This window comes from Lutra lutra, chromosome 2 (assembly GCF_902655055.1).
Source record: "Lutra lutra chromosome 2, mLutLut1.2, whole genome shotgun sequence".
Classification (NCBI taxonomy): Eukaryota; Metazoa; Chordata; class Mammalia; order Carnivora; family Mustelidae; genus Lutra; species Lutra lutra.
In genome coordinates, this window is record NC_062279.1 from 23,972,772 (window position 1) to 23,993,685 (window position 20,914).

At 34.5% G+C, this 20,914-nt stretch overlaps 1 protein-coding gene across 3 annotated transcripts in view; it reads left to right on the top strand.

Moving 5' to 3' along the window:
* The window catches only part of MICU3 (mitochondrial calcium uptake family member 3), a 114,331-nt gene that overhangs the window by 66,147 nt on the left and 27,270 nt on the right, over positions 1-20,914 (top strand). For 2 of the 3 annotated variants that reach the window (XM_047716081.1, XM_047716073.1), the window contains exons 6-9: positions 1,994-2,076; positions 4,685-4,756; positions 7,871-7,909; positions 17,077-17,172. In XM_047716081.1, coding sequence (XP_047572037.1) covers positions 1,994-2,076; positions 4,685-4,756; positions 7,871-7,909; positions 17,077-17,172 — 290 coding nt within the window. The remainder of the gene's footprint in view (positions 1-1,993; positions 2,077-4,684; positions 4,757-7,870; positions 7,910-17,076; positions 17,173-20,914) is intronic. The other variant, XM_047716091.1, reaches the window with a different exon arrangement.

Here is a 20,914-nt window from a genome sequence, read left to right on the forward strand (position 1 = left end):
TTATGTTGGAATTCTGTCACAGAAAGTTTGGGGGATATACATGTGTGCATATAAATTTTGAAAATTATCATCCTTTATTTTTCCTTGTATTTTTTTCCTGCTGGACTCAAAATGAAATTAAAATGTTGGTGCTGAAGAACAAGAAGTGTTATGCAGTTAGTAACACAGCATCTGAGATTGTTCCAGACTGGAAGCCATTATGATTCAAATCTAGTCAATGATAAATACTCCATGAAAATTAGAGGAGTGCCAAGGAGTGTCTCAGATACTTGTGAAAGAGTTATATTGTTAGCTATAGAAAACCTTCGGTTGCAAAACTGTGAGTTTGAAATACCTGAACTGGCAGAGTGACAGCTGAGAATATAATAGAACTGGTTAGGAAAGCCACTTGTTGAGATGGGACAGGGTGTGGCTAAGAGTGTAGGAAAAAAACACATGGTGGTTTTGCTTACATGGAAAGGTAGGATCTTTGGATGCAGTGAATCTTCCTTTGGAGTTCAGGACCTATTTTAGAAACTTCTGGGAATTTGAATTGAAAACTTGTGGATATATTTTAGATTAGAACCAAGAGAAATGTTGAAAACAGAGCTGGCAGGAAGTGGGCTAGGGAATCTGCCTTACTTGTCTATGGTTCTCTCCTCTTTGCTATTTATTATTTTAATTTCATTTTCCCTTCCAAACAGTGAGGACTTCTTTTCATTGTGTATTTTCAAGATCATTTTAAAGCTTAAAGCTTAGTTGTTAGAGATGATGAAATTTTTTATTTCTTTCTCAACTGAATGCTAATGAAAGTAAGTTTCAGTTCGTAAACTGTATGCCAGAAATGAGCTTGCCTAGAAGACTGGCTTCTGTTTCCATTATTTTCAGAGACAGCTATTACTGGTTAAGAAAGTGGGGTTATGTGCTTCTCTTTTGCTAGCTTCAAGATTTTACAGCAGATAATGCCATATGTATCTGTGGGAGGCCCCTTTTCAAAACTTTTTGCCAGTCATCTCAAAAGAAAGGGTCAGAGGGGCACCTAGGTATACCAGTCTGTTAAGCTACTGACTCTTGGTTTTGGCTCAGGTCATGATCTCTCGGGGTCATGAGATCCAGTCCCGCATTAGGCGCTGCACTCAGTGTGGGGTCCACTTGAGATTCCCCCTTTCCCTCCCCCTCTACCATCCACCCCTCATGTGCACGTGTGCACCTGTGTGTGTGTGTGTGTGCGTGTGTGCGCGCGCTTCCCCCCACCCCAAATAAATGAATGGATGAAATCTTAAAAAATGAGAGGGTCAGTTTCTCAAAGGCATTGTGCACTGAGCTCCTCTTTGAAGGACCTGTTCAAGTTTTCTTCTGTTGAGGTTTTCTTTATGCTTTTGAAGGGAAAAAGGAATTGAACCTTAAAGCCATTCATAGTGTGTAAAAGTGTTTCTTTCTCAGAAAAGCAATTGGTCCTTGTAATTTAGGGAAATTCAGAAATATTCAAGCCTCTCTAATTTTTATATTTCTGCTTTTGAAGCTTCTGGAAGTTTAAACCTGATATGTAATCTCTTGTGCTTGACATTTATTTTCATAGTTCATTTCCATTCTTATTTTACTAAGAATCAGGATTGGTCTACTGTGTCGTATTTTTATTTTTTTTCTTTTGTTCTAAGTATTGAACATGTGTGATGCTTTGATATTTTCCTTTTAATCCTGACAGACTTGGGATAACAAAAAGAAGTGTTAATTTTCCGAAGTTAAGGTAGTTAAATTATACTGTCTGCTGCGCAACTGGTGTCAGACAAATACTTGTAAAGTGTATTTTTAGTTTTATTACTAAGTTTGCTAATACATGAAGCAGAAATATGTATACATATATAGCTTTTATTATATTTCATTAATAGTAATGTGCTGCTTTTAATTTCTTGGTCAAAGAAAGTATTTTTGTGCAGAGTATAATTAACTATTTACAACGGCACTTTAAAAACATTTTTCTACTTCACAAGTACTTTTCTGTTCTTTCTGGCAGAGCCACATGCAGGTTTTAGAATAGCTTTCAACATGTTTGACACTGATGGCAATGAGATGGTGGATAAAAAGGAGTTTTTGGTGGTATGTATATTATATACTGCACTTCATCAATAAATATTTCTTATTTATATCCTTATGTTTTTGCCTTATTTGGAATAACATAGGAGAAAGAGTGAAAAATTTATGCTTTCACTTTAATTTGATAAAGAAGTATAGTGTCTTGTACTTTAAATAATTTTTATATTATAAAGATACAAATGGTATTCATTATAGAAAGATGATTATAGTTGTTTACATGTCTTTTGAATATTTGAAGTGAGTCAAATATTTTCCACTGATGGATAACAAGCAGCCCAGAGGTGTGCTTAGTTATGCTCAGTTATGCTCAGACCCCATCGTGTCAGCCCCCAGCCACAGCTCTTTCTCACAGGAACTTCCCTTCCTTCTCATGATAGGATCCATGATTTTTCTTTCCGCCTTTCTCTTCTATTCATGACTACCTTATATTCCATTCTTGTCCTCATTTTGCTATTCCCTTCATTGGTCGTTGAACAAGGGCTGATCTAAAGTGAGGAGAATTAAGATTGTTGTTAGGTATGTGCCTTCGGTCTTTCTCCCCTGACTCACGTAGCTTGGTGCCGGTTCGGCAACATCATCAGATGCTCATTCATCTTGCCATTCTCCCTTCCAGAATTGTCCTGTTTCTTTCTACCCATGGATCCTGCACCTGTGGCAAAATGCCTATTCTAATTTTTTTCTCCAGAGTAAAGATCCTTACAGTAACAAGTTCTACCCGTAACATTTATGTTCAGCTCTGTATTTACCTGTATTTCCTAGTTAAAAGGAGAGATGGCATATAAATAACCATTTTATTTTCTATTTTTCTTTGTAACAAGCAATTAAAAATCCCTCTCAAAACCTCTTAAACAACTTAGTATTTTCCCCAGAGGCTGCAATATGGAAGAGAAATGATAAAATCATTCTTTTCTATGGTAGAAAAGGGAAGAGACAAAAATCCTTGTCATAATCAGTAGGTATTCAAAAGGAACCAAGCAGACTAATTACTGGGATCTATCAGATGGCTTATTCTAACACCCAAGTAGCCCTTGCCTGGGGATAGTCCCTGAGCCACACCACAGGAACCTGAAACCGTGAAGGACCCATCATTCGAGTGCTTTTCAGGATGATGGGGAGGTGCGAGTTTTCAGTTTCACTGTAAAGATAGACATATGTTCCTAACACTCTAAAATAAACAGATTTCATTTAATTTAGTTTTGTTTTGATAGCATAAAACTGTATTTTAGGATTTTCAGAATGGGCCTAGTAATCTAAATAATTTTTAATAAATTTTCTGTGGCAACACTGTCATGTTCTACCCCATCAACTAAAAGAACAACTTTTGGAACTCAGTGCACTGAAATGTGTCTGTATAGATGTCCTTTGTCTGTTTCTGGAGATGGGAGGTAAAAATGTTCACATAGAACTTGTTTCTCTTCTCTGCTCTTACAAAGGCTGCTCTTTGCAGTGGCTGTACTGCTGCCTCATAAGTGATGTTTTTTGTTTGTTGTTTGTATTTGTTCGTAAACAGCAAAGAATTCCTGAAAGCAGGAGGTGGAGTCGATCTGACTTCCTTCTAGAGATCTAGATTCTAGAGAATCTAAAATTATTCTCATGCCTTCTTATAAAATGATTATAAATAACCCTTGCTAAAAACTCTTTGCACTAAGAAAAAGTGTGAAAATAAATGTATTTGTTAACAAAATCATTCAGACTTTGTACTGTATTTGTGTTATTACGTATCTTGGGAGGTAAAACATTTTATTTGACTTTCAAGTATTGCCTTAGAGAATGAAATGAAGACTTAAGATAGCTGTTCAAATTATACAGCCAAGAACAATGACTCCCCCGACTGCTGTGATAGAGGTAGGATTCGGCTTCCATTTGTAAAATGGGATTTTGAAGAGTAAATAATACAATGAAAATAGAGCTGACATCTCTTGACCGGTTACTGTGTGACAGGCAATGTGCTGAGTAACTATCTGTAATATTTACCCTGCACAGCATTCTTACAAGACCTGGTGATTGTACCTCCATAAAGCTGGAGAAGAAAAAATGTTCCTCTAAAGTAAGGAGTTATTTCCATGTTCCGGATATGGAAAACAATCCCTCGGATAATTAGAGTTACTTGCCCAAGGGGTTATATGCAGAGCCCATGCTTTCATCACAGTGTGCAGTTACCTGAAAGGGACCTTAGAGGGCATCCTCATTTCATATATGAGTAAATTGGAGCCTCATGAGGGATGTGTGACCTGCCCATCATCATAAAATTAGTATGTGACAGAAGATGGGCTCACACCCAGAGTCCCTGAATTCTCTTTCAGTGTTCTTTCTACCCCAGTAGGCTTCATCTCTTTTATTTGTGCATCACAGACTCCCTGTCTTTATGTCTTAAAGATAAAATAAAGCTATAATTTTGTATGTTTAACTGAACCAACAGGCTGCCAGTAGCAAAGAGCGTGTTTTCTTTTTATTAGGAAAAAAAAATGGTATCAGAAAATGTATCTGTAGTAGTTTTTACTCTTCTTCGTAGATGAAGCTAATTTGTTTTTAGAATGTACCTAGCATAGAGTGTTAAGTAGGTACCCAGAAACTCACTGGATATTTGATTCTTGATCACTTTCTCTTTCAGCTTCAAGAGATATTCAGGAAAAAAAATGAAAAGAGAGAAACAAAGGGAGATGAAGAAAAGCGCGCAATGCTGGTAAGAATAATTTATAGTAGTTTAAGGTGGGTTTTTTAGCTGAGAATTATTTTATTCATGTTGAAAAACAATAATTAAAGTCTATAACTTTGGAGCTGTCCCTTTTAGGAAAACTTTCTAAAGTTCTTATGTAGAAAATTTGCTTCAGATTTCTATACATCTGTATCAATATTATATCAAATATTGATATTAAACATCTGTGTCCATAATCCCACTCATTATATCATTTTCATCCATATTGTTGTTATCCATGAGATTTGAAGGGTATATCATATAATAGATGAACACAGATCATTATGCATGAAAAAATTTAAAGGTGAATTGCAAAGATTTAATTATACATGTGAGTGAATTTAGTGGCACTATAGCCTTGTGAATGTTGAAGCAAAAACAAGGAATATTATGTTTTTTTTGAATTCTTAGAAATATAGGCTCTTCTCAGATGAGTAATGTTTTCAACTTATTCTGAAGGTAGAGTTAAGCAACATTTCCATCTGTTTTCCTACCAGTTTTCTTTTTGTTTATCCCACATATTATCCCAGGTTTATATAATAAAAATAACAAACAGGTTCTGAGATCTTACTCTGAGGGACTGTAGTAGATGCTTTGCATGCATTTTCTCATTTAATCTGCCAATAGTTCTCTTATTATCTGTAATCATGGCAAAGCCAAGATTGGAGTCCATGGCTAGGCCACTCCCAAACTATACTTTTACCCACTATAGCATATTTTTTAATCTGGTACTTGGATAGCAGAAACTCAGTTTTGTTGAGATATAAATGTAACTGTTTCCTTTGCAAATTAGTGACCCTGTGCAGTACTTTAGTTGATCTACTTAGAATTCAAATAATTAACTTCAGCATTGCAATATTTTTTAATTATTTTCATTGTTTTAAGGATATGTATTAGGTTTTTTAAAAACTTAGATTATAAACCCGTAGGAGATGGTGCCATATTCAATTCCAATAGATGAAGGGTGTATTTTTATTTATATTAATAAATCAGATTATCAGAATATGAAATACCTATTATTTCATAGTATATTTGGCTGTGATATAATTATTAATATTTATTGAGCCACTCTCAATATTCTAATTTGACAAAGCTTATGGAGGACACTGTTAAAAAATCAAAGAGCTGATATAATGTTAGCCAGGAATTAAAAGGAGCATTATGAATTCTCTAACTTAGGTCTCATGGTTTTTAAATTATAATCAATAAATCCCTTAAGAATTAGCCCCATAAATGCCATTTTTTTAGAATATTAGCAAATAACACTAGAGAATTAAATAACTTCATAAATTTTATTTTCTGTAGATAGCATATTGAAAGAGTAAGCAATTGTTTTAATTTTGATTGATTAAACTGGATGGACAAGTTGTTAATAAAATATTATTTAGGAGGTTGAACTACGTTTATTAATCTTTTGATATACCTCAGTGATAGATCATGTTTCAATGGCTAGAAGTCTCTTTTTTTTTTTTTAATTTGAGCATGGTTGAAAACTGTTTTATTTATTTGTTTATTTATATTACTTCTAGGAAAGGACTTGTGGATCTTCCAAGAAAAACACAATACTATTTTAATTATTAGCATTTACTAAAATACATAAGTCAGGTAACAAAGGGAGAGAGGAAAGGGAGAAATGATAGCAGACAACCCACACTGGGAGAAATTAGTGTCAGCACAAAGCTTGACTCTGAGCTTTATTGCAGCCCAAGTAAAGTTAATGCTGATTTAATGCAAGTAGCTCATAATAGTAATATAGTAAAACCTCATTAACCTTGGGTTAATTAGCGAAAGTCTTTCTGAATTATGAAACTTAAATTGTATCAGCATACCCTAAATTGTATAATTTCATATGCATACAGGTCAGTGCCACATTCTCTAGCAAATATATGGAGAAGGAGACTTGTTTTAAAGACCAGATAAAAAGAATTTATAAGCAATATATTGTATAACTTGCTTATATATAAAGAAATGCTTACTAGAGTCATTGGTCTAAAGTACCTCATAGGTATTTATCTTAGAGTTTAATTGGTGCTCCTGAAATTTATTTACATAATTTAGCTATCAAAACTGTTCCTTAAAGCTATTCAGAAATAATCTTCAGTATACCTCTGAACTAAATAAACAATATTCTAAGACAGTATAGCTCTTTACAAATATTTGTTACTATGTTTAACAATAGTGATGATTGGTGGTAATTTATTGTTAATTGTTGCCACATTTTAAATAATGCAAATCTGAACTGATGTGATTTTTGAGTTCTTAAGCCATTGAAATTTAGTATATAGTAAAAATACATTGATTACATTAAAGAGACAGTATAATAGACTTAGGAGCCAGGTTTTCAACATCGGAATCTTAGCTCTATCATTTATCATGTGGGCGACATTGAACAGGTCTCTACCCTGCCTGTGCCTCAGTTTCTTCATTTGTAAAATGGGGATAAATAGTAGTAATGACCACATATGATTGTTATGGGAATTAAATGACCTAAAACATGTAGCCACCTCACAGTATATGCTTCAGAAGGCAAGAAGGGAACATAACATTTCTTGAGACACTCTGTGCTATATTCATTATAAATGTTACTCCCATTTAGTCATGACATTTCTGCCAGGTAAGTATCATACCATTTACAGATGAGAAAGCCATCTTAGAGAAGTTCATTAACTTGCCTAAGATCCCAGCACTAACAGAACAGAACAAGATTCCACTCCAGATCTCTCATACCATTTTCACTGCCATGCTGCTATATCCAGATTTTCCCCTTAACCCATAGAGAATTGCTGAAGCATGTCTAAATAAAACCGTGTACTTCAGAGGAATGTTTTACTCAAAGCAGTAGTTGATCAGAAAGTTAAAATGAAAATGGTTGAAATAAGCACAGATTCATTTAATATTTAATTATATGAGATTTGAAAAACTTTGCTACTCATCTTTAACATTTATCCCACTTGTATTGTGTGTGTGCTCTATATAGAATGTAGCATAATGATTTGCCCTTCCTAATTGATTATTTTGTCGTCTTTTTCTTTTTTTCTTTTGCTATACTTGGGTTCATTCTGAAATGTGACACTTCATTTGGCCCTTTGTGCTCTATGTCAGCGTCTTCAACTTTATGGATACCATTCTCCTACTAATAGTGTATGTACAATACTTTAAATGTTCTTTATGTAAATAGCCCTCACCTGTTATACTTGATAATGTTATTTCTTTATATACAGCTATATATGCTATTGAGAATGTTTAGGAATTTATTGGATATAATAAGGTGCAGCCAAGCCAAAATTTTCTATTTCCTTCCTATATTTATGAGAAGACTAAAATTTACAGAGCTGTTGTGTATCTTTAACTTTAGACTAAACTAAGGAAAAGCTGAGTGAATAACCACCAAAAGCTCTGGTAAAATAATGAAACCTTTATATTTTTCAGCAGTATTTGAAGAGTTAAATACAAATTATGGAGCAGATTCTCAGGCTATGCTCCTGCAGAACACAGATATTTTAAGACCTAGATCTCTCCATCTGATACAGTCTTTTCTCAACTCTAATAAAGAGAATATTAATAGAAAGACTTTTCTTAGTCATTAGTATTCTGCAAAATTTTTCTAAAACTTTTGATGCCTGCCTACTGCCTGTGGTCTATTCAGAAGTCTGGTATGATACCTGATACATTTAATATATCGGTGTATCATGTTATTTCTCAAAGAGGATTATGATTTTCAGACTCTTCTTTTCTTGAAGAAGTTGAGAGTTCCTGCAGATATCTTCCAGATATTCTTATGCTAAGCTTTCTTCTTCTTTCCTCCCTCCTTGAAAGTCAGAGCTTGTTGGTTAGCCCAGCTACTAAACAACAGAGAATAGGCCATGGCCCCTTTTGAATGTAAACATGTGCAGTTCATTTAATTTACCCAAGGATCTTTAGAAGGATCTTTCAAATTATAGAAACTCCCCCTGAGAGGAGCCCTTGAATTCAGGTTTACTGACACAGTATCCTGCTTGAAAGTGTTATAGTCATAAGTGTGCAACTCTGAAGTAGGTGTGCTGTCTCCTGTGTTGGAGAGTTGATCAAAATTCCATACTATAAAAATTAACTCTCTTCTAGATTTGAACATACATTGAAGGGTGATTCAGCATAAGATAAACCCAAGGTATCTTCCTTCAGTCCTAATGAATGGACCTAGAACAGGTTAGAGAATAAGCCAAGTCCATGGGACCCTTATGACTAATTGTTTTGATAACTTACAAGTAACATTAAATTTTTACTATAAAATTCGCTACTGTTTTCCATTAAATAAAGTCTGGCATTGTCTTAAAAATATTAATGTTCCTCTTTTAATCATTTCAAAAATTTCTAAGAATGTATAAAGTAAATCTCACAGATTATAATACCATATGCCCTCTGAAACTTAATAAATGTTAATAATACTTGTGACTTTATTACTTATTCTTCTAATCTCATGTGTCATTGCATGAGCCATTTTTCCAACTGTGGCATTTTGTATTTTTCCTTTAAACTCAAATAATTTTCATGTAGATGATTATGTGGTATTTAAAAATACACATTCCAGAGTACTATCATTAAAAGGAAATAGGTACTAACTTAGCGCTAGTTTAAGTTACATATAGAAATTGCAGTCACTCAGAGAGTGAGAGAATGATATTAAGAAACAGATTTAAATTGCCTGTTTCACTTATATTATGCTTACTTATTTAATAGTAGAGTAAATATATGATTTTACATTTTATTGTGGTAATTTTTAAGTTTTTATTATTTAACTGAAGACATTTTTCCATCTCAGAATATAAAAATGCATATTTTAAAGTGGTGTAACTTGATGTCATTTTTATCCACAGTCTTATTAAATGGATTGCATGACTTTTCAACTCCCTTAGGTTTTAGTTGATTGTATAAACTGCTTTTTTTTCCTCTAATAGAAAAAATTTTTGCTCAGAAAGGAATAATCATTTTCAAAAAAAATGCAAGCAAACAAGAGAAATTTGTTGAAAATTAGAAAAAAGTTCAGTTGGCCTGAAATTTAAATAGAATACTGTGATGTACATATTGGACAAATATATTAGTACAGTGTTACGAATTAACTGGTGGTTATGTGCTAGCTTCCGAAATTGTAGACCTCCTGGAGTGCCAAAGTACCTAATGTGAATGCAGTATGTGGAGCTGAATATAACCTAAGATTCTACCTTTAGGAAAAAGTTCCTTCAGGAACGACAGGGACCCTCCTAACTTTGACTCCAGAGAGATTCTATGGCCTTTGTAAAAACCTGTTAGAAAATTTAATCACTCTTACAGTAGATTCTGCCTGTCTTATGTCAGATTATCTCTAGCTACAGTATAAGGTTGAGCATTCTCCTTCATATCCATGAAGATAGTTACCTTATAGCCTTTTCTGTTCTAAATAACCATGATTCTTTCCATATTTCTCATATATTCAGCTCTTGATTATCTTGCCATAGGAATGAAAACAAATATAAAGAATTCAAAAGAATAAATAGTGCAACGTCAAGTATATTTTATTTTGAAATGTCCTATATGATTTTTTTAAGTTTTTTAAAGATTATTTTAATTACCCGAATTCCATTGTAGTCAGAAATGTGCCAGTTTTTATACAGTTTTTGATACGTGTTAAGACTTCTTTTATGGGCTAAAACAACATCTGTGTTTGAAAAGAATGTGTATTCTCCAACTGGGATACAGTGTTATATTATATATATAAGACCAAACATGTTAATATGTGTTTTAAACCTCTATCATTATTAATATTTTTGTCAGCTTGATATATTAATTAGTATGTTAAATTGTACATTACAATGATAGACTTGTTAATTACTTGTCATTCTGTTATTTTTAAGTTTTATATATTTTGAAGCATTGTTATTACCTGCTATAAGAATATACATTTCTTAAATCTTTTTAGTGAATTGAATCTTCCCTTATATACTATCCTTAGCTCTCTAGAAATGTTTTTGCCTAAAAATCAATATAGTTGTCAAAATAAATATACCAACTTTATTTTTATTAATATTTTGTATTATTTTCTATTTAGTTTTATTTTCTCCTCTTTAGTAAGGGTGAAACTTTCCCCTATTTTTAAAATGCACTTTTTAGTTCAGGAATTTACTGCAACTAAAATATAAATAAAAAATTAACAATAAAAGTTTAAACCTCATATAGATCAATGAATAAAACATTGCCATGCCCCCAAATGCCCCTTCCTAGGTCTTTCTAATCATAATCCCTCTCCTCCAAAAGATAACCACAATCATGACTTCTATGTAAAGCACTTCTTTGCTTTGTTTTGTGGTTTTACCACCTATTTAATGCATCCTCAGCTATATATATATATATTTTTTTTTTTTTTAAGATTTTATTTATTTATTTGAGAGAAAGAGTGAGCAAGAGAGAACACAAGCCAGGGGGAGAGGCAGAGGAAGAAGGAGAAGCAGACTCCCCACATAGGAGGGACCCGAAGGCAGACACCCAACCGACTGAGCCATCCATGCACCCCAACAATATAGTTTTAGACATTTTTGTGCTTTATATGATTGGGATCATATTAAATGAGTTTTTCTCTTCTTACTTCTTTAACACAACCATCATGATTGTCTATTTCATCTGCACTTTTATTGCTATAAGCAGCAGTTCTCAAACATTGTTTTCTCAGGATCCCTTTACGTTATTGAAAAGTTAGAGAGGGCTAAAAGAGCTTTTGTTTATGTTGGTTATATCTTTATTTGCCATAGTAGAAATTAAAACTAAGAAATTTAAAAGTATTAATCCATTTAAAAATAATAAACTCACAAGTTAAACATATTTTATGAAAAAATAAACAATGTATTTCACATTCTTCGGGAATCTCTGTAATATCTGATTTAACAGAGGACAGCTGGGTTCTCATAGATGCTTCTGCAACAAATAACTACCAGTTATTTCCCTTGAAGTGACAGGCTCACTTGGTTCATTTTCAGAAAAATGGCCACCAAATAGCAAAGTCTGAATAACTGCTTTCTCTAGATATTGTTCTTTCAAGTAAAAATGGCAGCTCATGGAAGAATTGACTAGTTCACCTTGCAACACAAACCCTTGCACAAAGGCTTTTTCTCGAGACAACCATTGTACTTCAGAAGTGCTTTACGCATGCTTCTAGTTTCATCACACTGAAAATTAAAAAGGTGTGTGCTCAAAGAATAATTTTAAAATGTAAGTTTTATTCTTCAGCAAGTGCGTTCTTTTTTTTTTTTTTTAAGATTTATTTATTTATTTGACAGACAGAGGCCACAAGTAGGCAGAGAGGCAGGCAGAGAGAGAGGAAGGGAAGCAGGCTCCCCACTGAGCAGAGAGCCGAGGTGGACTCCATCCCAGGACCCTGGGATCATGACCTGAGCCGAAGGCAGAGGCTTTAACCCACTGAGCCACCCAGGCACCCCTCAGCAAGTGCATTCTTAAGTGAATTTTTTGTTTTTTTAATGTGAGTGTATATGGAACTGAAGAATCTAATGACTTTGGTCTTTGGTGCCACTGCTGTCATCATACTAAGGCACCAGCAGTTTTACCCACCATTGCTGTTATACTGTCACTCAACACAGTACCAGAGGCAAATAATGTCTTTATGATGTTTTTAAGAAGATATAACTGTTTTATATTTTGTCCAGCTTTTTCGGTTATTCTCAATGAGAAGGTTGGTGCTGTCATTAATAGCATTAATAGAAGCCTGGCATATCTTTTTCAGTCTCTGTCCTTATATCTTGACATGTCTTTTTTTTTTTTTTTAAGATTTTATTTATTTATTTGACAGAGAGATCACAGGTAGGCAGAGAGGCAGGCAGAGAGAGAGGGAGAAGCAGGCCCCCCGCTGAACAGGGAGCCCAATGCGGGGCTCGATTCCAGGACCCTGAGATCATGACCTGAGCCGAAGGCAGAGGCTCAACCCACTGAGCCACCCAGGCGCCCTTGACATGTCTTTTTAAAAAACATATAATTTGTGTATTTTATTTGTTCTTTTTTATGTTGGTTGATAATTTCTACCTTTTAATTTGACAGATTCAGTCACTTTACATTACTGTGATTATTAAATTATTTGGATTTATTTTAGCCATTCTATATATTTTTCTCCTGTCTTACCTTCCTTTTGAATTAAGGTTTGTTTTTATTCTTTTATTTTCTTCTCTATTAGTTTAGAAGACACCATATTTCTGTATCTTGTATAGTTATTCTTGAAATCTTAATAAGTATACTTAAAATAATGAAGTCTTTTTTTTAAAGATTTTTATTTATTTATTTGACAGAGAGAGAGAGATAGTGAGAGAGGAAACACAAGCAGGGGGAGTGGGAGAGGGAGAAGCAGGCTTCCCATTGTGCAGGGAGCCCGATGCGGGGTTCTATCCCAGGACCCTGGGATCATGACCTGAGCTAAGGGCAGACGCTTAATGACTGAGCCACTGAGATGCCCCAAAATAATGAAGTCTTATTAGATAGGCTATATTGTCACCTCTTCCTTAAAAATAGTCTTACAGTGCTTTGAAGGCTTTCATTCCCCTCCTGGCATAGATACTTGAGTTTTTACAGTGTTTGTTTTTGTCTTTTTTTTAATCCCATAAATTAGATTTCTTAAATATATACCATCAGTATTAGTTTAGAATTACTTACATATTTGCCCTTTCTTAATGTCCTTTTTAATCTCATTCTCTCCTAATTCTTATAATCTTAATCTCAGAAAGTATATTCTCAAGTGAGGATCTTTCCGGAATTATCTTCATTTTTCCCTTATTTTTTCCCAGTTGTACTGAGATATAATTGACATATAACACTGTATCGATTTAAGGTGTATAATCGCTGAGTGATTTTCACAAAATTTTCACAAAATCACAAAACTTATTTCACAATAAGTTTAGTTGACCTCTATCACCTCAGATAGTTACAAATTATTTTTCTCATGATGAACACTTTCAAGATCTGCTCTCAGCAACTTCCATAACCATAGTTACCATGCTGTACCTTACTTATATCCCCAGGACTTATTTATCTTACAACTGAAAGTTTGTACTTTTTAACTGTCTTCATCCACCCCCTTCCCACCTGCCTCTAGCAACTACCAATCTGTTCTGTTTCTATGAATTCATTTTTTTTAATCTTTTTTTGTCTATGCTTTTATTTGGGAAGATAATTTTACTATATTTATAATTGTAGGTTGACATTTATTCTCAGCAAATTATATCACTCCAGGCTCCTGGCTCCTATTATTGAAATTGAAAGGTCAGCTCTGAGTCCAATTATTATTTTATAGTTAATCTTGTTTTTCTTTGTACTACTTTTAAGATTCTGTTTGCATTTGGTGTTCTGCAGTTTTACTATAGTGTATCTCTGTTTTTGGTAGGGGGGCAAAAAATGTGTCAAGCTTACAGAATACAGTACATTTGGGACATCATTTTGCCTGTGCCATCCATTTTTGAAGATCTTCTGAACTATTTATGTCTTCTTTAACCTTTTTTAATAAAAGTCTACACCTACCTTAACATTCTAGTAAAGAGGCCTAAAGCTCATATAGTAATCAAAGACCCTGAGAAGACTTCAGGAAGTCATTGTAAATTTTCCTGCATTTACGTATCAGAGCATCATAGTATTCATTTCATAGCCATCACAGTGCTCAGTTAGTGATACTTGGGCATTCCCTTCTCAGTCTTTCCTTAGTCTGTAGGCGTATATTCTGGTTTTGTATTTGTGTTACATTTCTTGCTGTAAAATCTATTCTGATTTTCATTGCTACTTTAAGCTTATTTTAAATATTGTGTTATATATTTCTGATATTAAAGTTTTCTACTAGTTTTACATGTTCTGAAATTTTACCCCCAATTCCATCATCCAAGCCATTAAAAAATTAAATACTGGCTCCTGAACAGATACATATTTAGGAATCTATGACTATGCCAAGAAAATCACTGATACGTGAGCTTTATTCCCTTAATACGAAGAAGGACAATAGTTGCTGTGAGAATATTGTTCCTTTTCTCAGACTGCCTGGATAAAACAATATTTATCAGCAGTTGTAACAATTCAGTTATATATTCTATCATAATTTAATCTTTGGGGCTAATGTTGACTGTGAAAGCTTTCTGCAGGAAGGACTATTAAGCTGTTATGTTCTAAATAAGATTTTTTTAATTGAAAAAAGTAGTATATGATCCTGATAGATAAATATACATTCTTAAAATATTTTAAAATATAGGAAAGCAAAAAGAAGAAAATAAAACCTATCCTAATCTCACCAGAGATAATCAGTATGTCCAAATATATTTACTTCTTTTGTAAGCTCAGAAAATGTATTTTTATATATAGAGATCCATATCAACGTAGTTTGTCAAACTACTTTTATCCCTTAATATGTTGTGAACCTCCTTCTGATGTCATCAGTGTTGGTGTGTGTACGTATGTGAGTTTGTGTGTGAGTGGTGATGGTGACCAGTGTTGGAAGAAGGAAGGAGGCATTGCTTCACGAAGTGAATCGTCATTCCTCTTACCCTTCAATAACAGTGTAGTCAGCGGGGTTTTCTAGTTGGACAGGTTTAATAACCCCTTTCTTTATCATATACTGACCTTTTCAGTTACAGTAAAAAATGTATCCAAATTGAAAATATTGAGATAATATTTGCAGAGTATTTAATCTAGCTAACATTTATTGAGGTTCTACCATTCTTATATAAAAAATGAACTTTGGTCTAAATTCAGCTAATTTTATTTGGCTTAAAACTGTTTAGTTCAAGCTTGTTTTGTTTCTAGAGGGGGTGTTGAGTGGATTCTCTAACATATTGCTGCATTTACACTGATGGTAATAAGTATGTCTATGTTTACATAAGTGATTCCTGATAAATAATACTTTGTTATTAAGATTTTATTAAAATATGAGCAATAGGCAGTGTTTTTCTAATTAATAATAATGAATTAAAGCTTAGTTTTTTGAAATAACTCCCGAACACATTATAATTCTGTTATTGGCAACAGACTTAAAAATTAACACACACAGAAATAAAAGTTCTCCTCATCATTAGTCACTCACTCCTCCGTACATGGTGCAGCATTTTCTTCCCACAATAACCAAAATATAAAGCCTCAGAACCAGTGAAATCTTCCCTGATAATTCTTGGCGGAAACTGCATTTAATCATGTTTGTTTACAGAGACCCAAATTAAGCTTGTAGTTCTATGTTTTCACATGAAGATTAGACTGCCCTTCTTTTTTTTTTTTTATTTGACAGAGAGATCACAAGCAGGCAGAGAGGCAGGCAGAGAGAGAGGAGGAAGCAGGCTCCCCGAGAGAGCAGAGAGCCCGATGCGGGGCTCGATCCCAGGACTCCGAGATCATGACCTGAGCCGAAGGCAGCGGCTTAACCCACTGAGCCACCCAGGCGCCCCTAGACTGCCCTTCTTTTTTTTTTTTTTTTAAAGATTTTATTTATTTATTTGACAGAGAAATCACAAGTAGGCAGAGAGGCAGACAGAGAGAGAGGAGGAAGCAGGCTCCCTGCTGAGCAGAAAGCCCGATGCGGGGCTCGAACCCAGGACCTGGGATCATGACCTGAGCTGAAGGCAGCGGCTTAACCCACTGAGCCACCCAGGCGCCCCTAGACTGCCCTTCTTAATTGTGATCTCATCTTCTTCAATTAGACAATTCTGAGACAGAAGCTGGTGTTCCATCCTTGCAAAGGGTTAGAAAATACCTTATCTATTCACAAGAGACATACCTAGCAAACTTCTGAGTAGCTTTGAGTAGTTTAGCCTAAACTGGTGTATTTCTTTTTGACAAGTTTTAGATTAATTTAAATTTTATGTCTCTACATATGAATGTGGTCATTTTCTTTGATGCACTGATGCGATGTACACTGGCCAGTAATAATTGATTTTTAAACGAAGCATGATTTTTATAGGTCGCTACAAAATGACCAAAACACTGTCCAAATGAATTTACTTCACATAAGGTGTGAATAAAATTTTTATTTCGCACTTTCTTGGAAGTTATGCATGTTGCAGTAGATAGCATGGGGGAGGGTTGAGGAATGTGATTCTTTTGGACAAAACCACATTGTACGTGGAAATAGTGGTTATATACCATTACACCCTTGAAAATACCCTGGGTTTACCAGCAACGTGTAATATAACACTGTTGTGCACAGCAGAAAACAAAACAGGTAAGCTAATGTGTTTTCTTTTCAAGGTTGGCTAGAAGAGACTTAAAAGTGTATAAATTATCATTCTTTGTGACTGTTCTTTAGATTTCAGATGTACTTCTTAAAACTTCTACAGGTACTTAAAACAGATGCTGAGGAACTTGTCTCCAGAAGCTATTGGGATACACTGAGACGTAATACAAGCCAAGCACTCTTTTCAGACCTCGCAGAGGTATAATTAAACCTCAACCAGGACCTTGTACTACTTGCCATTTTGTTAAACTAGTCTTCGTTTCATTTTAGAGTTACAATGATGAAACCAAAAATAATTTTATATTTTCCGTTCTCTTCAGTAAAGCAATAATTTCTATATGTAAATGGTATATTTGAGTATGTCATCTGTGCTGGCAGGGGTTGCCAGGTGAGCTGTAACAGTCTATGTTAAGTCAACTTGCTCGTTGTAGAAAACATGACTTTCCAACTTAACTAAAAAGAAATATCACTCTTTTTTTTTTTAAGATTTTATTTATTTATTTGACAGAGAGATCACAAGTAGGCAGAGAGGCAGGCAGAGAGAGACGAGGAAGCAGGCTCCCTGCTGAGCACAGAGCCCCATGTGGGGCTCGATCCCGGGACCCTGGGACCATGACCTGAGCCGAAAGCAGAGGCTTTAACCCACTGAGCCACCCAGGCACCCTGAAGTATTGCTCTTTTTAATATAAGGATCACTTTCAGGAAACTTGAGAATACTATTTTACAGCTTCACTGAATCTTTTAACCTTATAATTTTGCCGTGTTACATGAAGTGCTGAAGCTTTTAACTTGGTAAAAGACAGCTAGGGTTTTAGCGTTATGGTAAATTCAAACATTAAATTTCCTAATATTACTCTTGTGTAGTTTACCAAGTGTGAGCAAGGGAGGTAAGGTAGGAACAGTCCGTCAAGGAAGGGAGGAATATTTTAACTTGACGTTGTTCTGGGTTGCCAGCACATAGAACATTAAGAACAGACTGACAGTTACTCATTATTGGTTTTGAATTCCATAGAGACCAGTGCCTTATTGCTGCTCTCGGGTGGGCTGCTCCCCTGTCCACTCAGCATGCTGTTCTTACTAGGGATTTGTCATTTCATTTCAGGTTTTTGTTTTGTTTTGTTTTGTTTTGTTTTGTTTTGTTTTTAGGGATTTGTCATTTTAAAAGATGGACTATGCCTTCAACATTAAACACGATATCAGATATGAATTTTTAAGAACCTTACTATCAGTCTTACTACAAAGAACTTTTCAGTATATACTGAGATACTTTTCATTATTTTTCTCTTTAAAGCTGGCTTCTCATTTCTTTTTTCTAAAGTTTGACTTTTTAAAATTACACCTAAAAATATCTGAGAAGTAAACTGGAATCAGGTGTGAATTCTGTTATCCGTTTGTAGTGTTACTCACTTGGCACCTCTAGACTGGGACAGATACTTGGAAATGTTAATTTTGTCAGTTGTTTTCAATTTTAAAATCCCAAAACAAAGCATTTTGCCCTTTCTCCAGTTTACCTCTGATGTGTAAATACAATGTAATTATGACCAGTAATTAACTTTTGAAAATTACCTTTTAAATTTGAACCTTTTTTTTTTTTAAGATTTTATTTATTTGATAGAGATCACAAGTAGGCAGAGAAGCAGGCAGAGAGAGAGAGGGGGAAGCAGGCTCCCTCTGAGCAGAGAGCTCGATGCGGGCTCGATCCCAGGACTCCGGGATCATGACCTGAGCCAAAGGCAGAGGCTTTAACCCACTGAGCCACCCAGGCGCCCTTTGAACCATTTTTTAGTTAGCAAGTGGTAATAGATGTTTCGTGTAAGGTACCTCAGGTGTACTTAATTCTGTAATCACTGAATGCAGGCACATAGTAATCAGTGCCTAAAAATAAGAGCAAATGAGGACATTGGCCCAAGAGTCCTACAAACCGGCTAAGACCTAGCTTCAAACTAACAGTCATGTCACTGCTCTCTCTCCATCCTAGACTGTCCACTTCAACATCCAGCCTGTCTTTAATCTAATTTCAGTCTGCTAGAAATACTCACAATTAGACACAATCCACTAATTTGACTTTGAATTTAATTCAAATCTTGGGAGGTTTAATATCAGAAGACCAGTTAGCTCTTACATACACTTAGAGATAATATGGTATGCATAAGACCTTCTGAAGAGGTAAACTCTGTCAGAGGTATGCGGGAGCTGGTTTTTATGGCTTCCTAGAGTTAATTCTGTACATCTTTTCCCGCCTCAACATCTGTGATATCCCGTTGGTACTTGAGAGTGGCCCTGATAGAAGTATTAATACCATAGAAACTGGCAAACACTACAAATCAGGCTTTTTTTTCCCCTAAAGATCTAATTTACTAGCATACCATTGACTGTAATCAATCCACATTATAATAATAATCTACTAAATCAATTAATTCATTCAAACATCATGAAAGTAAATCTGATAGAAGGAAGAAGAAAACAAAACTTTTATTGTGTTCTAAAATAAAATAATTATTTGGGGATTATCTCTTATTACCCTCCCACATTAGACAGGATAATTGAGAATTAACTTTAATTAAGTTACAATTCATTGAAATTCCTTATAGGTTACTACTGATGCCACCATAGCATTGTTTATATAAGTATTTCAGGACTCAAATTTGTTCAGAAAGAAAGCTTAGAAATAGATTTGATTTCCCTCCCTCCTGCCCCTTGAATAGAGCTTGATGTGATTATCCCATCATATCAATAAAAATATGTTGAAAGTTACCTTAAAAATCATAACATTTTTATATACTTTTAATTCCATTCAAACTTATTTAACTATTTTATTTTTGATGAAATCATTTAAAGTAATTTTTAATCACAACAAAGATAAGGGCCTTTCATGTAAATGGACCATTGGGATTCTTTTGTGGCTTTTTCTTTGCTTTGTTATGAAAACACCTGAATTCATTTTATTTTAACAATGGGCACAAGAATCAAAGGGATAAAGTCTCTATTTTTGTCCCAACTCCCCTGTGATTTAAGTTATATAACACTGTTAGGATACTAAGGACACTGGTATGGTTTTCAGTGACTCCCAACAGTGCTCTGTTTCATTGAATGGGGGAGAAAAGTTTTCACCATTTCCATTTTCTCATTTTTTTTTCTCTAATGTCAAACTGTTACTTATGCCTCTGTGGGTCTGGATTATCTGGATAAGTGCAACCTAAGTCTAATAAGATTTTGATGATGAAAGACTGTAAACGAAGATCTGCTCCGCTCAGTAGGCATGAGAAAAGCTGGAAGAATGAGGTCATTATTGAAAACCTGTATAAAACAAAGCCATCTCATTTTGCTGTGTTAGGTTTTGAGGTAAAAGACATCACAGCACTAAGGGAAAACGTTCCATAATTATGTTAGCTGAGTTCACTAACTTTCGATGTTCCTATGACCTCTCATGAAGGCATATTTTTTCCAGATCTATATAACATATGTGTAGTTCCAGTTAACAAAAAGGAAGTAAAAGTGTACCATGTAAAACTCTTTTTTTTGCATTAAGCTTCAACATTATTATCTTCTCTGACTTGTCTTTTTTCAACTTCTTGAAATATATTGATTTGACAGAAATAAGTAATAATATTTGTTGAGTGTTTAAAATATGCCAGTTATAATACTAAATGATTTACATGTGTTACCTGATCCTTACTTAAGGTAGGTACTGTTGGGTGATAATATCCTCAGAGAGATTAACTTCTCCCCAGGTCACTTAACAAATAAGGAAAAAGTCAGGATTCAAAGCCAGGAAGCTTACTCTTGAGCTCAGTCATCTTATGTGCTCACCACCCCATAGCTTATTTGTGAAGTCAGCAACTTTATCTAAAACACCATGGCCCCTCTTCTGATCAACTCTCTCTCTCCCCCATGTTCCAGTCCTCTAGCTTCCAGATGGATACCCCAGTTCCTACTGTTGA